The following is a 19,050-nucleotide window of genomic DNA, read 5'->3' as shown; positions in this document are numbered from 1 at the left end:
TTAATTTGACAAGGATACGCTATGTTTTGTTTATTTACTGGGCTTAAATTGTGACTATTGGTATTGTCTGATAAAAATGAAATAATGAATCTATTATACAGACATTAACATTTTGAAGGGCCTGTGGAGCGAAAATTTGCATTTTTATTCATGCAAAAAAACAACAACAAAAAAACCCAAACAAACTACAGTACAAGAAATATCATCTTGTACTCACACTAACATATGTTCCTCTGATTTTAGTGATGCCTGTCTAAATCAATTAATTCTTGGATTTCTGACTCAGTTAACCACAAATCACCGGCAACATAAACAGCTGGATTTTCACACTGGTTTTTAGGAGAGTTGTATTTTTAGAAGGGCTCTGTTTAGGTTGTGCACGCTATATAAATCCAAAAGCAGGTATGACTTTTAATGAAGGAGTTCACAAATACAACCTGTTTTACAAGAGTGTACTTGTAAGCAAGTGAAGGCTTTAATGTAGGGATGCCATCTAACTCAAGCATGTTATGTCAGACATTGCATTGTACCATTGTATCTCTTGTTCAAAGAGGGCTTTTTGTGATATGTTTTAATGTATTTTCTCACAGATTGCTCTTTTCAACATCTGCACCCACAACCACGCATCATGTTTGATATTAATTGTATGTTGTGGAGATGTTGGAGGTTAAAAGCCCTCCTGGAGGAACCCATAGTTAAATGGAAATAGAAATCACAAGCCTGTCACCTAAACAATAATTACGCTGCCTTTCCACTGATATGTGTTTTGGAGTATAATTAGAAAATCTGAATGTCTCGTCATCCTGTTTTCGTGATTTTGTGCCTTTTTCGGCTGCATGATCACGCACCTGTGAGATAATGTGACTGCCAAGAAGCACAGTCATCAGATTTCAAACTTTGTGGCTATATATAACAGTGAGTGGCAGCAGTAATTGTCACTGTGGTTTGAAAGCTATTCCAAATGAAATCAATCACACGCTGGTACTGTAATTGTCTGTGTCGCAATCAGATGACACAGGGTGGAGTCATTTTAGGTGATGCGCTCATATATTGTGTACGTATTGGCTCTGTTGTTGATTTCATTCCCATGCATCCTATTCAGGGACACTGCATTGACTGTTTTCAATTGGAGTTTGGCTTTCAGTAACCTATTCCACCCACGCACTGTAAATAAAGGTTAATGAAATAGCCTGTAGGCAGTTCACAGGAAAGGATTTACCTTTGTTTGCCCATGACATTGCTACCTGCAGAATGAAGGGGTACTGAAAAGGTACATTATCTGCTTTCATAACGTGGAGATTAAGGGACCGAACAGTGAGTAGAGGACTTGCAAAGCATATTTAAATTTCCTATGTGGCCTATCCACCAAGTTACTTATTATTGAGCCAAATAGAAAGTGATCTGAAAATTAACAGCCACAACTCTGTGATCTCAGAATAAAGGAAAGATCAGACTACTCACTTGAAGGACCTTGGCGATGCCCATAGATCACTAATAATTTTAATGGCTGAATGTGCGTTCTAATGGACTCAGGAAATATGATTAATCTAAGTCTACAATATTTATAAGAAGTAATTCTGTTATAGCAATGCCCACATTGTTTGATCAGTTATGACTTTAATGTGATTAATTGGCTGATCTCATATTTTTTCCAACTTAAATATGAAAACCACATTAATCACTTTTTATATTTTCTGCATATGTGAGATTTGGTGGTATTCACAAACAAGTCATGAGCCTTCCAGACATCACTGAACAGAACACAGGAAAGCCAATGAGAGGTGTTCCAACTTGCCCAGTGAGGTCTGTTTTATGCCCGGGGACATAAGCAGTTTCATAAAAGAAAGACCACAAACATTAGCTTGTTTGTTGAGCATTTAGTTTACAGCAAAGTACAGCAAAGCCAGCACCTCGTGTCACATATATCTTACAATCTTTTGTTAAGGAAACTAAGAAAACATCTCACTGACATTTTCTTTACATTACCTAGTCTAAATGTGTGTTTTGTTTGCCACAATTTGTCTCCTGACATTATTTAAAATGCAAAGAAACCAACAATGGCTTGGGCAAAATGCGGATGTTGTCTCTCTGAACATATATTGAATTAGAATTTGTCATTTTGTCTAATTTAATTCGTTTTGATTTCTGTTTTGTGTGTGTGTGTGTGTGTGTGGGGGGGGGGGTGTTGTTTTTTGGGTTGTTTTTTAAGTTGGTTTGCTCAATTTTTCCATTTTTTTTTTGTCTTTTGAGCAGGGACCTGGTGATGGTAAGAGCAATGAAGGCCTTCATTTCTCAGTCTGTATAGACAAAGGTGACAAATGTATGACTTTGTACGCTAAAGGAAATTATCCTATGTTTCCAGAGTCCATGAGATTTAACTCGGGGGAAAGGAATCGGATTTCCCTTTTCGAGTCAGCCGGAACTTCATTCCATTGTGTATTCATACTCGTGCAGATGTGGAATTTGGCTAGCTTTACCCTAAAAAATAAAGTATTTATCACAACCAACGCGTGTAGCTATCGAGCTTGGTAAATATATACAGAAGTGCGTAAACGTCAGACGAAATAAAGATAAAATATGGCTTCAGTTTCTACTTTATCCGAGCTCACGGCAGGATATGGGTGCACTCGAGGTGTTCTCCGGTCTATATAAACATGCCGCCATCTTACATTTTCCAGTCTCTGCTTTTCCGGCCAAGTCGGTTTCAGTTGCCTGTGGAGGGAGCGGACGAGGGCTCCCCGCTGACGCTCGGCTTCAATTTTTTCCTCGACTTTTTCCATTTCAGAGTATTTTTTTTACTCTCCAGGACCCGAGTGGACGGACTTGCTGTGTTGACAAGGGTAGGCTTCAACATTCAAACTATCGGCACCACTCAGTTTCTGTCTTTTCTGAATGCCAGCAGGAATGAGGACTGTTGTTGTGTGTGGACCGGCCGGGGGATGCTGCTGCTGCTGCCGCCGCCGCAAGCTAGCGAGCGAGCGAGCGAGCCCGTCGCTCTCGCATATATTGGGGATATGCCAGCCACCGCCTAATGGGAACATAACTGTTTTACCGACGACACTGGTTGACTCTTTAATAGCACGTGGTTTGTGTTCGGCATTATAAGCAGTTGTTTACAATAGCCAGATTTACGCCACGGATCAATTGCTGCCCAGTTATTTGGAAACCGTAAGTGGGATTTCGGGAGTTCACGACGATGGCGTTTCCTAGCGTGTTTTAGTAGTTTACGTTAGCAGATGTTAGCCTAACTATTAGTTGGCTACATTCCACTATTCTGACTCATGTTTGCTCGAGTTGAGTGTCGTCTGTGGGTCGTTTGTTTTTTTGTTTTTTGCAGCTGCTTTAGTTTTAACAGACTGAGCTGAAGATAAAGATGCAACCGGTCTGAAAGCTCGGTATACGGTGGATTCCGTTGTTTTATGGCGTAAAGTTACTCGTTAAAGTTGCGAATGACGGTTAGTCGGGGTATGAAACACGTAAACGTTAGCGCAGATGTTTTGTCTGAAGTTTTAGTGCGTATTTTGAAAAACTTGGTTTAAACCTGGTGTTAAGTAAAGCCGATTTCTGGTAGAGTGGTCTATCTTTAAGAAAAAAATAAGTCGATTTTAAATTGTTTAAAAAAGTTTATTTTAGGTCGTGGGCTCCAGTGTGTTTTCCACTCGTCCTTTTAAACAAAGACCGAAAAATTCCTCCCAGCCGTGGTGCTTTGGGAGGAAGACGAGGAGGAGCCAGAGTGTGAAATTTGAGTCAGTGGTGTTGGAGCAAGAAAGTCAGAGGCAGCCAGCAGCTGTGGAGGAGGAGGAGAGGGGTGGGGGCAGCGGCACGCTTACTTGGACCTTTTTGGATAGCGGCTCTCGTTAGATTTGCGTGAAGTGTTCAGGTTTTAACGGGGTGCCAGAGTGGAGCTGGTAGGAACAGGGACAGGCGGGTGTTTAATGAGGAAAAGTTGGGACGTCATCCTCCCCGACACAAAACGGCTCCCCAGCCTTCTGTGGAATAAAAGCTGTCCGTCCAGTGCGCTGCGGAGGCGGCACAGGTGCTGGCTTGGAGGTGTGTTTACATACCATTAATGGAGGTTTAATTTTTCAAGAAAGACTGCTCACAAAAGGATGTTGTCGTCCAGCCGCTCCAGATTTGTTTTCCTTTCGTTCACGTGAAACTAAACTGGTTTTATTTTGAATGCATCCCTCATCTGTTTTTCTTGAATTTGTTGAACGTTTTCTCTCCTTGTGTACTTCTGCGGTCCCTCGGTGAAATCCCCGACCCAGTACACAGCGGAACAAATCTTACAAACCCGTCATCTCGTCAGCAACATTTTCTTCTGACGACGCACTGAAAATTTTAAGCTGAAAAACGTGGGTGTGGGTTGCATACGAGAGCGGTAGTGGTTTTGAGGTCATCCACTTGACTATACGGCCTTTCCAGTGGCATTGCCATGACCTAATATTGTACTTTTTCTGTCTGTCATTGCCGGTCTTTGTGTTTGTCTGAGGTGGACTTAAGCGCGCTCGTTTAAACGATATTACTGATCAATTTTCCATAAACTTGCGTATGTGATGAGACACTGAGAGGAAGTGATTGCACGCTCTGTACACACTGCGCCCTATTTTACAGCTTGAATTGCGATTGTAAATATTAAACGAACTAATAGGGAAAGTAACCCAAATTCCATGGGTATTTTTCGTGTTTGTCCACAGGCGTCCATCACTTTTCCGGTGATACACAGAAAAAGCCCTGCAGCGGCTGCAGGCATTCTTGCATTGTTGGCAGGCAGCAGTGAGTGCTGCTGACCCTGCACATTATGTGCTAAGCCGGTGGCAGCTCCCATCTTTCTGCCTGTGCCGATAATACAGCTTGTTTGGGTCATTTACGCATATGGATGCATTGAACTATTTTTTTTTGTTTTGTTTTACTTGTTTGTTTGTTTTTAACGTAAGTGCATATGCAGGAGTCAGATGGGTTTGCCTAATTTGTTGTCTTGTATTTAAGAAAGGCATTTCTTTGAAAATACAAAAACTACAAATTTCCATGTTGAAATTTTTTATGATTATTAAATGGCAGGGAAATAAATTAAAGCCACTGTCCTTCAGAAGCAAGAAAAACTGAATGTTTTTTTTCTTCTTTCCTCTAATGACATCATGTCACTGGCCTCTGAGCTCACCTGAAGTCCCCCCCTGGGGAACAGGAAATGGGATTAATTGGCTGCTTTGAATTTCAGTTGGGGACAAATGGATATGATTTGGTTTATTTAGTTTTTCACAAATGAAGACTGAAAAAGACTGAACAGGGTTCCAGACAGTGACCAAAAAAAAGAGTAAATGGGTTGTGTTGGTGCCCCACCATCACAGGATGTGACTGAAGAGAAAGTTTCCACTGTGATAAGCAAATACCTTTCGTACAGTGTACTGTGGGGACTGCAGCCCCTTCATTGTAGCGTCTTTAAACTTGATACCCTAGTCCAGACCACAGGGACAAGGTAAAGACCTAAACAGTGAAATGGAGAGCAGCGGTATGCAGTAGGGTCTTGAATTAAATGGACACGAACAAATATCTGTTACTAGTTTTTCAATTCTTTTCCCCATTGCATTTGGACTATATTTGGCTGTGTGTTCTCTCAGTACTTTATCAACAGAGCGAAGGCCAACAGTTATAAAATGTGGAACAAGTAGGTACTAACACCCATGGACGGCTAGAAGCTCTGACTACAACGCACAGAAACTTGATGTTTAGATTAATGTTATGGAAATGTTCAGTCACGTTTTGACTGTGTCAGTCTTTACATCAGTGCAAAAGTAGGGCACCTGAGTTTCAGTGGCATGCAAGGTTGATGAATATGCTGAAGCAAAGAAACCCGGTGTGAATAAATCATGTAGAGTTCGTAGCGCCAGTATTACCAGATGAAATTTTCTCATTGTTCAGAAAAATATTTTTTGTTTTTGTTAGTGACATTTTACAAGGTGCCACAGTGGACTTTCGTAGACTAACTAGCGGCTCACATCTTGATTTATTTGTTGGTTAGGTTTCTTTGTGAACGCTGTCAGTCATCTGGCTTAGTCCCTCTTCCTCACTGAGATGCCTTCGGTGCAATTAAGAGCTACATGTGGAGACGTCCTGCTGGTTCAAAGAGTTGAGGTTCTGCCATGTGAAACAAATCAAGTCCTCTCTTGAACACTTGTTCTTTAATTCCCTTCACTCATTTCTTTATTTTTTTATGCACCATAAAAATTAAGCAATATGGCATTCAGATCTATTTGGATACTCAGATCTGCTCTCTCTCTCTGCAGTGACTAGAGGCAGCCTGTTGGAACAGTTTGTTCTCTGGCCAGCTCCTTAAAACAATGTTTCACTATGTTATGTCAATTAAACATTAATGAACATTGCTTCTCTTTTTGAGCAGCATGTTTTCTCACTATTTATCAGGACAGTGTCACAGTCACTGTTCCCAAAATCAGTCCTGTGCTGCAGCAGTCTAAACCTTGTTGTTTGAATGTTGACCTGGAACCTATCGTAACTTCACCAGCGCATGATTCTCGATATTTCTGTTCTCTTTTCTGTGATATCTGCCTAGAAGACTTATGGAATATAACTTCCTCTGTTCCTTCAGCTCTCTTGGGGTACATAGAACTGAATTTATTCTGTATACGTACTGTATATTACACAAGACAGTCATCCGACTCTGGTGACTAGTGTGTCACTCATTTGTCATCTGGTTTCAATTTTGTGGCTTTCAACTCCACCAGGCACGACTACATATTGGATTTCACATCTGACTTCAAAGAAACCTGTTCAGATTTTTGTGGCCGGTTTGAAATCTAGGAACGCATACTGTAATGATTTTTTTTTGTTGTTGTTCTTTATAGTGACTTTAGGGTAAGGCTGCCATTTGTGAACCACAGTTTAATGCCAGACTTTGCTTGTTTAGCCCATCACAAAAAACTACTGGCTCAGTTTCCAAAGCCAGTTGTAAAGAACCACTTTTCCACCAGTGTGAATCATAAATTGTTCCATTATGTGCTTTGATTGTATGTCTGATTTGTATGGGATATGTGGCTCCCATTAGGAGCAAGCTGGGTTATGTGAGGGCAGGACTACAATGGCGGGAGGATGGCGTGTGAACAGTGAATTTGAGTTGGTGCCTTTGTGGTTAGAAGCAGCAGTCTTGGAGCATGACTCAAGATCAGGTTTTAATGATACAGCTGAGCTAAGGTGGTGTGGTTGAGGAGGAAAGTAATTCAGAGCAGTAGTTTAACTGTCCTTGAGTATATTTGCATGTTGGCAGCCACTGAACCCAAGCAACTCCTACACACTCACTGGCATTCATACTGGACTGCCTTTTTTTTTTGTCTGCCACTGCTGCGAATTTGTCTTCCATTTGGCCTTTTGTCATCTTTTTTTAGCATAACTTGCTGGGAAGAAAAGCTATTAAACTCAAGCTTATGGTGATGTGTTGCTGTTTTTCTTGTTTGATTTTAAACTAGGTATTTTTAGCAGAGTGTATATACAGAGTGTATTATGTACTTTTTGGGGCACTTGTACACAGAGTACAATCTACAAATATGTGTACATCTAGATGACTAGAGAGTTGATTAAAAACAACCCAAATTCTCTACTGCTGTCAGATAAATACAGTCCACAGGCCTGTAATCAAAACGTGTGTGTGTGTGAGTGTGTGTGAGTGAGAGAGTGTGTGAGAGAGAACTGCCCCCTAAAAGATTAGATCGTAATCAACAAGAAGAATCTTAGTTTTAAGGTTTAAAACAAGCTACGGTATGTTGGTTAGTCCACCGAAAGTAGCATCATTCAGACACAAACATTAGTCTTTAATCAGCTGATTCTGTGGTTATTGGATTGTAATTAAATGATGAATTCTAGCCTGGGATCATTGAGAGGAAGAAAGACTCGAAGGTGACTTTCTAACTCAGCAGAGAGTTGTGTTAACCTTCTTGCTGGTGTCCATGACACAGTCATCGCCAATTTGTTAGTATCAGTAATGGTGTTTAAAACGTTATTTGTATTTCTCTGTAATGTAGTACATTCATAACAATGTTATGACATTTTCTCCCAGAAGTGGAACTTAAAGCCGTCTAATGCTCTGCAGAAATGAGCTACAACTAGAAAGAAAATCTTTCCTTCATATATGACTGTCACTGGACATTAGTTGACAAAATACAAATAAGTAGGCAAACTATGTCAAATATTTTTTGCATTCATTTTAAATATTTTTTTCAAGAACTAAATCTGACACACACCTTTTGCTTGCTCACAATTTGAGTAATTTGAAAATCTAAAATGTTTTTTGTGAAAAATTAGGTTACTTTGATTAGCACTGTTAGTTTGACTGACCTAAATCTGCAGTTGTGTAAAGATTGAAGTGACTATGTTCAGTCATGCAGGAGAGAAGGGTGTGCTTCATGTGGACACAGCTTCCAGGTCTGAGGGTGAATCAAACACTGAGGGACTGAAACATGCCTTCTTTCTAATGGCCACCAGGGGGAAGAGACTCTGGTGGTAACAAGACTTTGTTTATCTATTTTTGTTGATGTAGTTGAGGAAATGCTATGGTTTTAACTACCTGTGCTTTCTTTACCAGAATTAATTTATGGCTTTGTGCGCCTCTGGTATTAGAGCGTGCCTGAACTTATGTGGTGATTTGAAAGGGATTTGGTCTCTCATTTTTCTGCTCCATAACCACAGGTGTACTTTTGAAAGGGTTTCATGAAAGGATTTGAGACTCCATGGATACACAGCCCCTGTTTATGTCTCATTTTAGCAGATATTTTCTTAGGTCTTTTCCCCAGTCTCCATTTTATGCTTTCCTGCCATAACATTTATCTTCGAGTATGAATTGAAAATGCCTCTCTCAGTTTGCCGTGCTTTTTTTCCCCCCAAATTAATCCCCGTTTGCCTGCTCTACCCTTCTCCTGCCATTGCCAGTGTTTACTTTCCTGCAGAGCGTTTCCAGCTTCAAAGCAAGTGCAGGAATGTGAATGCCCCCTCCCACCCCTGCCTCCTTTCTCCACCCAGTGCTCTACTTCCCCTGTCCTTCCTCACCATTAAATGTAGCTGCCACCAGTTGGTAGCAGCTACATTTAATGGTAGCCTTGTGTGTGTTGCTGTTTGCACGACTGGCTTAAAAGGGAAGAGGAAACCCAAGAACGGGAGGAGACAGGAAAGCAAGCACTGGAAAGTCACTTCTCTAGACTCTATTTTTTTTTTAAACTTCTATTAATTTCAGTCTAATTTTTTTCTCTGCGTTTACATCTGCTGTGGTCTTGTATATGTGTTTAGTGTAAAATGGTCGGTGATTTAATGGCTGTGAATGGTGTAGAGAAGGTAGCTGCATAGCTGAAATGATTTATTTTTTTTCCTGTTACAGATCAGGAAGCTGTGTCAGCCACGGTTTGAGAAAGGAACATGGCTTCCCAGGGTGAGTTTGAGTCCCCCTTAATTAAGTTCCCACCCTTTGCTTCTTCCTCAGTCACACATGCAGTGTATTAAACTTTACAGCAGACCAAAATTACAGCTTGGCTTGGTAGAGATTTATGTTGCCATTAAAGCACGCTGAATTAGTTATTGATTTCAATTTGAAACTTGGGGCACATGTAAAATCCAACTTCATGCTTCAGGAGTCTTTTACTGGTAAACCCTACTACACTGAATTATGAAAACACTGGAAAATAATAGTAGGACAGAAATCTATTCACTGCAGAGGCTATTAACCATTGCTGATGCACTCACCCTGTGACATCAGCACACCACTGTTATTACTTTTAAAGTCAGCCATGTCTTTGAAAAGCTCAAGCCTTTGACAAAATTGGATAGTTGGAATTAATCACTTAAAGTCTGTAACTCTACACATCCTTTGAAATTACAGAATAGACCTTTTGTTGAATGCATGCTTTTCTCTTTCCAGCTGATCTGATGGAACTAGACATGGCCATGGAGCCAGACCGTAAGGCAGCAGTCAGTCACTGGCAGCAACAGTCCTACCTGGATTCAGGCATCCACTCAGGGGCCACCACAACTGCTCCATCCCTCAGTGGGAAGGGCAACCCTGAGGAAGATGATGTTGACAGCAACCAGGTCATGTATGAGTGGGAGCAGGGTTTCAACCAGAACTTCTCCCAAGAGCAAGTACAAGGTAGGTTATAATGCTGGTGATCTTTTCAAGGAAGGTCACAGGTGACCCGTTTGCAAATCATACAAAGCTGGTCTTGTTTGCTTTCAGACCTAGATGGTCAGTACGCCATGACACGTGCCCAGCGGGTTCGTGCAGCAATGTTCCCAGAGACTCTTGAGGAGGGCATGCAGATCCCTTCTACACAGTATGATGCAGCAAACCCCACCAATGTCCAGAGGCTGGCAGAGCCGTCACAAATGCTCAAACATGCTGTGGTCAATCTGATCAACTATCAAGATGATGCTGAGCTGGCAACAAGAGCAATACCAGAGCTCACCAAACTTCTCAATGATGAGGACCAGGTGAATATGTTTGTGGCTCAGAACTGTCTCAGAAGTAATTTTGTCCTCTTTGATATGATTCGCTAATGTTAGTTTTCATCCCTTCCAGGTTGTAGTAAACAAAGCAGCAGTGATGGTTAACCAGCTTTCAAAGAAAGAAGCTTCTCGCCACGCTATCATGCGCTCACCTCAGATGGTATCTGCTATTGTGAGGACCATGCAGAACACAAACGATGTGGAAACAGCTCGCTGCACTGCAGGAACACTGCACAACCTTTCCCATCACAGAGAGGGACTGCTGGCTATCTTCAAGTCAGGAGGAATACCAGCTCTAGTTAAAATGCTGGGGTATGTAGGAGGAGAGTGGAGGCATACTTTTCCCCCTTCCCCTCTGGGTCTACATTTGTCTGCTGTACTTAAGCTCACCAGTGCATGAAGCAGAGCAATGTTTTGATCAGAGACAAGGAAATCATCACACCATGATTTTTGGCCAAAGCTGACATGAAGAAATTGTCTCAGTTCACTGAGACTGTGGAGAGGAAGGACAGCAGAGAAACTTCATCTGTATATCTGTTAGTAATTTTCCAGTAATTGAGTAATCTTCTCTTCTGCAGTTCACCAGTGGACTCTATCCTGTTCTATGCCATCACCACCCTCCACAACCTTCTCCTGCACCAGGAAGGAGCCAAGATGGCTGTTCGTTTAGCTGGCGGGCTACAGAAAATGGTGGCTCTGCTCAGCAAAACCAATGTCAAGTTTCTGGCCATCACCACAGACTGTCTCCAAATACTGGCCTATGGAAACCAGGAAAGCAAGGTGAGGGGGCTAGAAAGGTGTTGAGGCAAGAAACTGACTTATGTACGTCTAGACTGCAGCGTGTTACTCTGGATTTGACACGCAGATCAACATATTTGTTTGCTTTCTGTTTGTGTAGTTGATAATCCTGGCCAGTGGTGGCCCCCAGGCACTCGTCAACATCATGAGAACTTATACCTATGAGAAGCTGTTGTGGACCACAAGCCGTGTCCTCAAGGTTCTGTCGGTGTGCTCCAGTAACAAGCCTGCCATTGTAGAGGCTGGTATGTTTTATAAACTTGCAGTACAGAAAACTCAACACCACAAAGTTGAGATCGTATACATTTTGAAATGTATTTTCTTACCATGCGTATGTAAACACTATGTGCCCTTGATTTCCTTCTGTTAGGAGGCATGCAGGCTCTGGGACTCCACCTGACAGATCCCAGCCAGAGACTGGTCCAGAACTGTCTCTGGACTCTCAGGAACTTGTCAGATGCTGCCACCAAACAGGTGAGGCAAGCTGCCCCATTACCAGTACCTGTGTGTTAATCATTAGTTTCAGGCTGTGAAATACATCAGAAGACATTTAAATTGACTTTTTGTTGATGCTATTTATCAATCCTTATACCCAGGAGGGAATGGAGGGTCTGCTAGGAACTCTGGTGCAGCTGCTTGGCAGTGATGACATTAACGTGGTGACCTGTGCAGCTGGCATCTTGTCTAATCTGACCTGCAACAACTACAAGAACAAGATGATGGTGTGCCAGGTGAGCACTTTATTTATTTTTTGCAAAGGAAAATGTAAAATTTCTATAATACGAAGTGATGTGTTTTAACTAGCAGTTTTTCTCATTTAAAAAATAAAATATATATAAAAATTTAGTTTTAAATCTGTATTTAAATTATAGGCCCAGATTTTCTGCTGCATTCACAATCTGCCACCTTATTTGTTCCTCTCTAGGTTGGAGGCATTGAGGCGTTGGTTCGCACGGTGCTTCGGGCTGGAGACAGAGAAGACATCACAGAGCCAGCTATTTGTGCCCTGCGTCACCTCACTTCTCGACACCAGGATGCTGAGATGGCACAGAACGCTGTCAGACTGCACTATGGCCTGCCTGTAGTGGTCAAATTACTGCACCCGCCATCACACTGGCCACTCATCAAGGTACACACAGAGACTTGGCAGCAGCACTCTGTAAGCTGCTCTTCATAATGCCAGCCACTCGTGCTGCTATTCATTTAGTGCAGTGAAAATCACTTCACTCTTAACTATGTTTTGATGCTAAAATAATGAGCTGAATATTGTAGGCTGTCATAAACATGTCAGTCATTTCCACTGTTATATTACATGTACTGATAGACAGGAAATAATTTTTTTTTGTTCAAGTGCAATCAGCTTGTTTAATAATTGACTTTAAGATGAGAAATTAAGTTGAAATAATATTTTTCAGTAAATCTGTCTACAAATATACATCAAGACAAAAGTTTTCTGTATGGTTCTGGATTATGGGTGGCTAATGCGTAACCTGAGAGTGACATTAAAATCGTGGCTAAATGACACATAACTGTGTTCTTCTGTCAGGCTACAGTTGGTCTGATCCGTAACCTGGCTCTCTGCCCTGCAAACCATGCCCCTTTGAGGGAGCAGGGCGCCATCCCCAGACTGGTTCAGCTGCTGGTCAGAGCACATCAAGACACACAAAGACGCACCAGCATGGGAGGCACACAGCAGCAGTTTGTGGTAAGAGCGCACATACTCTCATCATTTCAATGAATTCACACAGCTTTAATAAATACCAGTCCATGGTGCCTGGAATTCACTGAGAGAGCAGTAGTTCTCAGTACTACCCGGTCTACTAAGAAGTCTGTAGAGAGAGATGCTGCAAGTGCACTGATCTTACGCTGTTTGTTTATTAGGAGGGAGTACGTATGGAGGAGATTGTGGAAGGGTGTACAGGAGCACTTCACATCCTGGCCAGAGATGTCCACAACAGAATAGTCATCAGAGGACTCAACACCATTCCACTCTTTGTACAGGTCAGTCTGCAGATTTAATCTCAAAGTAAAACAATATAATTTAACCAAGATTACGGATGATATTTTTAGTATTGAGATTAATTTGTTTGAAGCTTGTCTGGATTAAACAGGAGAACTGGGTTAGAAAAATGATCCCAGATAGAGGTTGTTTGGGTGGATGCATGAGGTGGTTCTCCAGAGGGAACAAATTGTAGTATCATGAGGCTGCATCTGTGGAGGCTCAGTATTTTATTTATTTTTTCACTAAGCTGTTGGCCTGTGTTTGTGTGCAGCTGCTGTATTCTCCCATTGAGAACATCCAGCGTGTAGCAGCAGGCGTCCTGTGTGAGCTCGCTCAGGATAAAGAGGCCGCTGAGGCCATCGAAGCTGAGGGAGCCACTGCTCCACTCACAGAGCTATTGCACAGCCGCAATGAAGGAGTTGGTATGTACCCAAAACACTCATTTACACAACGCTATCAGTCACATAATAGCTGCATTTAACTATGCAGATGTTCAGAAGTGCCAGTCTAACTGTGCAATGAGGGGATTTAATTGGATAACACGCTGGCACTTGGAAATAATTGTTTGTGTTTTCCTGGAAGACTCTTTAGTGTGATGTGGACCTAAAGTGGCATCTTGAAAATTTGCAGCTCTAGCGGTTCAATGTAGCTGCTGCTTTTTGTTCAGTAACTCTCTTTTGTTCAGGCTCATCTGCTATCATGCAGAGACGCACTGTGGGCTTGTGTTGTAGCACATGGTTGAAGAATCTAAGTAGGAGCCAAGCTTGCTCTTAAAACAGTTATATTTATGGTGACAACTTCATTATATTGTTGCATATATGTAAATGTCACAACACTTGGATCAGTGTAGTCCAGTCTCATGTGCAGCCTGGGCCTCTAAATGATGTGGAGAACGCTAGTTGAATAAACTTTCTAGTCATGGGTAATACCTAGTCTCTTTTGTTAACCCTGACAGCTGTATTATGGCTGTTTTAAGTGCTTTTGTTTTTAAAGGCTAAAAATGTGTTGGCTAAGCAGTCATGCTTCCATCTTTCTCAGCCACATACGCAGCAGCAGTTTTGTTCCGTATGTCAGAGGACAAACCTCAAGACTACAAGAAGCGCCTCTCTGTAGAACTCACCAGCTCGCTCTTCAGGACAGAACCAATGGCCTGGAACGAGGTGCGACACACTTTTACACAAACTGTGTAATGCTTATTTACATTGTGTAGTCAGTTACAAAGACATGCACATGTGTTTGTGTAATTGAAACTTTGTCAAATGTTTGCCATGTGTTGCTCTGCAGACAGCAGATCTGGGTTTGGATATCGGAGCTCAGGGTGAGCCTCTGGGCTACAGACCAGAAGGTAAGTCACTCATTTGACACTTGCAAGCAAAGCAGAAGACAAAGGCTTCCCAACTATTACTGCAGTCAAGATAAAAACAGTTGAGCTAATTATCAAACTGGGGATGCTCTAAATGCCTTCTTTGGAAGTCTTTGTACATCTGTGGGCTTAATTTATTATTAAGTTGATATACTCATCTTATCAAAAATGTGATCTGATCTTCATCAGAGTCAAAATTACAGATACGCAATCTGACACAGCTATTACAAATTTGTGTGTCACTAATGAACTTGAAAATATGACTTAATGAAGTAAACCACTTGACCAACAACTTCTCTAAAGATCTACTCGGGGTCGAGATCTTCTAATGAGCTGACACTTAGTGTTTGAGTGTTTCATCTTGACCTAACTGATGATGCATGACCTGAAGGAGGTCTACTGTTAGATATTAGCAAACTAAAAACAGTTCATGTTCCTCCTCAGTGTTGTGCAGCTTTATTATAAACAACTTCAGGAGACATCAGATGTAGGTTGGTGCTGTTACAGAAGCTTCTAGCAGTTTTTAAATTTAAGGATCCACTTAAATGTTCCAGTCTGCACCAAGTGATTCCTCAGCATGTTCCAGAAAGACATGAAAAGTGTGTTACTACTTCAGTCAAATTGTTCAAAATGGTCTTTAATTCTGACCTGGCTGAAGATCAGACCATCTCTTTAATTATTACCGGCGTCCAGGATTTTGGACACTGTGCCGATCAGTAGGCTAGAGGGCAAGCTGGCGTTGGTTTTAATTTGCAATGCTCTCCAATTCTCCAGCAGTAACAGCTTTAATTGACTCTTCGTCAGCCAAATGAAAACAGACTTGATGTTGATAGATTTAGAAAAGGCCCTGGCTACTGCAGATGCATTCCTGTTGGTGGAAACAACTAAACAGTGACCTGAAGCACAAGTTTAGCTGAAATAAGAGTTAACAGCTTTGGTTTGATTTGGTCTGCTGGAGGGTTGACCGTGTGCTGTGTTGATTTGCAGTGTTACATTTCAGTGATCATACTACTGTGTGTCAGCTTGGTTTGTTAACTTGCTTCTAACAACTGCTCTGCTTCACCTGCGTCTCCTCCATCCATTCCTCCTCCACCAGACCCAAGTTACCGTTCTTTCCATTCGGGGGGTTACGGAGGGGACACAATGGGTATGGAACCCATGATGGATCATGACTTGGGTGGAGGGCACCACCCTGGCCAGGACTACCCCCCTGTAGAAGGGCTGCCTGACCTGGGACATGCCCAGGAACTGATAGAGGGCCTGCCACCTGGCGACTCAAACCAACTGGCCTGGTTTGATACCGACCTGTAAATACCAAGACCAACATTACACTACACTTTCTACTAGGTAAGATTTACTTGGTACCCCCAACCCCCAACTCTGTGGCCTCGTGTCAGCTGAACAGAGTGGTGTTCATTTCAGAGGTGGTTTCTGGATAAAGAGCCCGAGGACTGGGGGAAGTGTCGGTTTACTCCTTGTGCCTGCTGCATGTTCAGACTGCTCCAAATTACAAAGCTGTGTGATGTGGTGTCTGTGAAGTTACTTTGACTTGTATTTGATCTGTATGTGTGGTCCTTCACCCAATGCCTGCCATGCCTCCTCCCCACCGCTCATTTCTCCTCTGCTCTCCCCTTGCAGCTGTATCATGTGATCTGGATGAACCTGCATCGTGATTCGCCCATATGGAGGAGGCGAGGTTTCAGAAGTGCCTGAAGATGACTCAACAACAGCAAGCAGAGTTTCCCGTCTACGGGGACTCCATTGGGACAAACTAGATTTGAGTGCGGTTTGGTTCTGGTTTCAGCCTGATGGGGGCTGACCTCAAATCCTGACATTACACACAGATTTTTCAATAATTAGTTTTCAAATCCCTTTTAATGTAATTTTTTTTTCATTTTTACTTTATTTTTACTTTTTTATTCCGTTTTCCTTAAGTCTGTAATGGTACAACTGAATCTAGCTTGCTTTTTCCATTATTCTGAATTATGATACTCATCTCTTGTTTTTGCAGTCCCTTGTATTTTCAGTCTCTGGTAGTGTTGAGTTATTATTTTTTTTTTATTTTTATTTTTTTTTAAGTGGTAATGCTCCATCCAAGTAAAGGATCTGATCACATTTTAAATGGTGTCCAAACACTAAAGTTAATCAGTTGAATTGTATTCTGATGATCAAGTGTAACATTGTGTAGCTTTTGTATAAAAACATGAATTGGAAATCATGGTCCAAATATCAAGCTATTTTCTTGCTTTAAAGGGAGACACTGATGTCTCTGCTGTTCCAAAGGGGGTGTAGCTGACCTAGCTGGGTGGGAGTGTCTGAAAGGACAGGGGTGGAGGAGGGCTCCTATTGGTCTGCTGTAAGTGGGTGGGGTAGTGAGAGGAGCTGGTTGCTGTAGCCTGCTGTGTTCTGAAACAATAAAATGGACTGTCATTTCAACTGTATGCCTTTAAGTCTCATTTCTACTCAAATCAAGGATTAACGTGAGACACACTTGAAGTCGTTTCAGGGAGCAGGGGTATCAAACATAAGGCTTGGGGCCAAGAATTGGCCTGACAGACACACATTTGGCCCACCAGACAGCTTTGGAAATTGTAGAAGGGCATAAACCTTGGACCTAACTATTTAATACATTTTAGTTTTTCCTGCTGACAGACCTCCTGCGTAGGGCTGGGCCATATTATACCGTTCACGGTAATACCGGTATAATGTTAGGCAACGATAGGAAAATGAAATATCGCGATAGAATGGGAGTAAAACGCGCGTGCGCAGTGCCTTTGTTTTCATACGCACATGGCCGATTGTTGAGTGAAACAGATGAACCAGAATTGGTTTGTAAAATGTTTGTCCATCAGATACACAACAAAGCACATTTTTTTGCAGAACATGCAAGCGGCCGTTGTTATTGTCATATTTGTCGGACTAAGATGCTCTTAAATCTGGGAGTAATCTGGGTCCTAAACTCCGTATGCTTCAGGTCAAACAACACTGCAGCATCACTGAGAGTTAAAAACTGTCTAAATTCTTTCATCTTTAATAAAACGATCAGCATTGCTGCTTTACCAGGTGTAACTATAAAGTTTAACTTCCAGGCATCCATGAAAACAAAAGTTATTACATTTAACGGAGTTAGAAGTTAGCAGGAAGCTAGCGGAAGTTAGCTCGCTAGTTACCTAAGCATGATATTGCATGTTCTGACTGAGAGATTTCTGAAAAAAATCAAACGTACAGCTCTGCTATCACTTCCAACATAAATGAAGACGGGAAACTAAACAGCAGTGACGTTTGTAGGGTTACTGAAGTTGGGCTAGCTGGTATATAATGATGTGCTACGTGATCGCTAGCGACACAGCTATGTTAGCATAACATAAACAGTGAAGCTGGAGGACGAACACTAACACTTTTCCACTTATAAAAGTTAACGTGAAGGTTCTTCATGGTTAGAAACAAATGCAATCGCATGGCAGGATGCTGTAAACGGACCAAACTTCAGTCAGGAGAACAACTGAGATAATCCATCCACAATACGAGGTTAGTCATTAATATACTGCAGCAACATGGGAATAGAGCAGCTGCCAGAGAATTCAACATTAATGAATCAATGGTACAGAAGTGGAGGAAGCAAGAAGAATGAGTTTAATAAAGTTTGATTTATCTGACTGCTTTGTTTCGCTTAATGTGCCTTATAATCCCGTGCACCTTATGGTCCGAAAAATGCGTACTGCACACTGCAGTTTAATGTTGCAAAGCACCTCTTTTTAACTTCAGTGGATATTATACATGGTTATGCTCAGGATATGTCAGCCCATTTCTACTGGAAATGCCTTTTGGTTAAACTTTCAGCAAGGAATTTGCATTTGCACTGTTATATTTTTATAAAGCTTTAATGTACATAAAAACCAGCTTCTTGTTTAAGTGAAAATAAATGGAAGGTTGTCTTTTTGCGCTAGTAATGTTGTGGAGTTGTATTTTGTCTCGCATCAATTATATCGTCGGTTATATCGTTATCGCAAATTTTCAAATATATATCGTGATAAATATTTTTGGCCATATCGCCCTGCTCTACTCCTGCGTACTACACTAAAAGATTTTCATTGTTTACAAAGGTTCCACAGTGAAATGAAATGGGGCCTTCTCTGAATATAAACCCAAACAGTTGGACTTCATGTAGATGTGCTGTTGACATTGCATTTTCTTATGTTACAGTATCTCAGAGATTAAATGTGTAGTGCAACTTCTTTACACTGACAGGAAGGGCAGTTTCAGTGGTCAGACCCACTTTAGATCAAAGTGGGCTGCATGTGGCCCACCATGTAAAATGAGTTTGACATCCCTGGTCTGGAGCCTGCTGCATTAGTTTTACACTTATTGACGGGAAGGTGAGGAGAAACTG

The 19,050-nt window shown here is 41.7% G+C and overlaps 1 protein-coding gene across 2 annotated transcripts; it reads left to right on the top strand.

Annotated features, from left to right (window-relative positions):
- The first annotated feature begins 2,696 nt into the window (after positions 1–2,696).
- ctnnb1 (catenin (cadherin-associated protein), beta 1) lies at positions 2,697–17,079 on the top strand. 2 transcript variants are annotated; one of them, XM_085366240.1, is made up of 17 exons: positions 2,697–2,840; positions 9,377–9,427; positions 9,914–10,141; positions 10,229–10,482; positions 10,571–10,809; positions 11,076–11,277; positions 11,396–11,540; positions 11,666–11,769; positions 11,892–12,026; positions 12,221–12,424; positions 12,842–13,000; positions 13,177–13,296; positions 13,569–13,719; positions 14,336–14,457; positions 14,582–14,642; positions 15,757–16,007; positions 16,299–16,360. In XM_085366240.1, the coding sequence occupies exons 2-16, from the start codon at positions 9,415–9,417 to the stop codon at positions 15,969–15,971; spliced, it is 2,352 nt and encodes a 783-aa protein (XP_085222366.1). In that variant the 5' UTR covers positions 2,697–2,840; positions 9,377–9,414; the 3' UTR covers positions 15,972–16,007; positions 16,299–16,360. The 2 variants fall into 2 exon arrangements, with proteins under 2 accessions (XP_085222366.1, XP_085222367.1); XM_085366241.1 differs by lacking the exon at positions 15,757–16,007 and having other exon boundaries at positions 16,299–17,079.
- Positions 17,080–19,050: the final 1,971 nt, after the last annotated feature.

Source organism: Diplotaxodon limnothrissa, linkage group LG11, assembly GCF_057381915.1.
Source record: "Diplotaxodon limnothrissa isolate DT_005_m linkage group LG11, D_limnothrissa_male_GT1.1, whole genome shotgun sequence".
NCBI classification, from domain to species: Eukaryota; Metazoa; Chordata; class Actinopteri; order Cichliformes; family Cichlidae; genus Diplotaxodon; species Diplotaxodon limnothrissa.
Note: the sequence above shows the minus strand (reverse complement) of the source record. Positions and strands in the feature narration are given on the sequence as shown.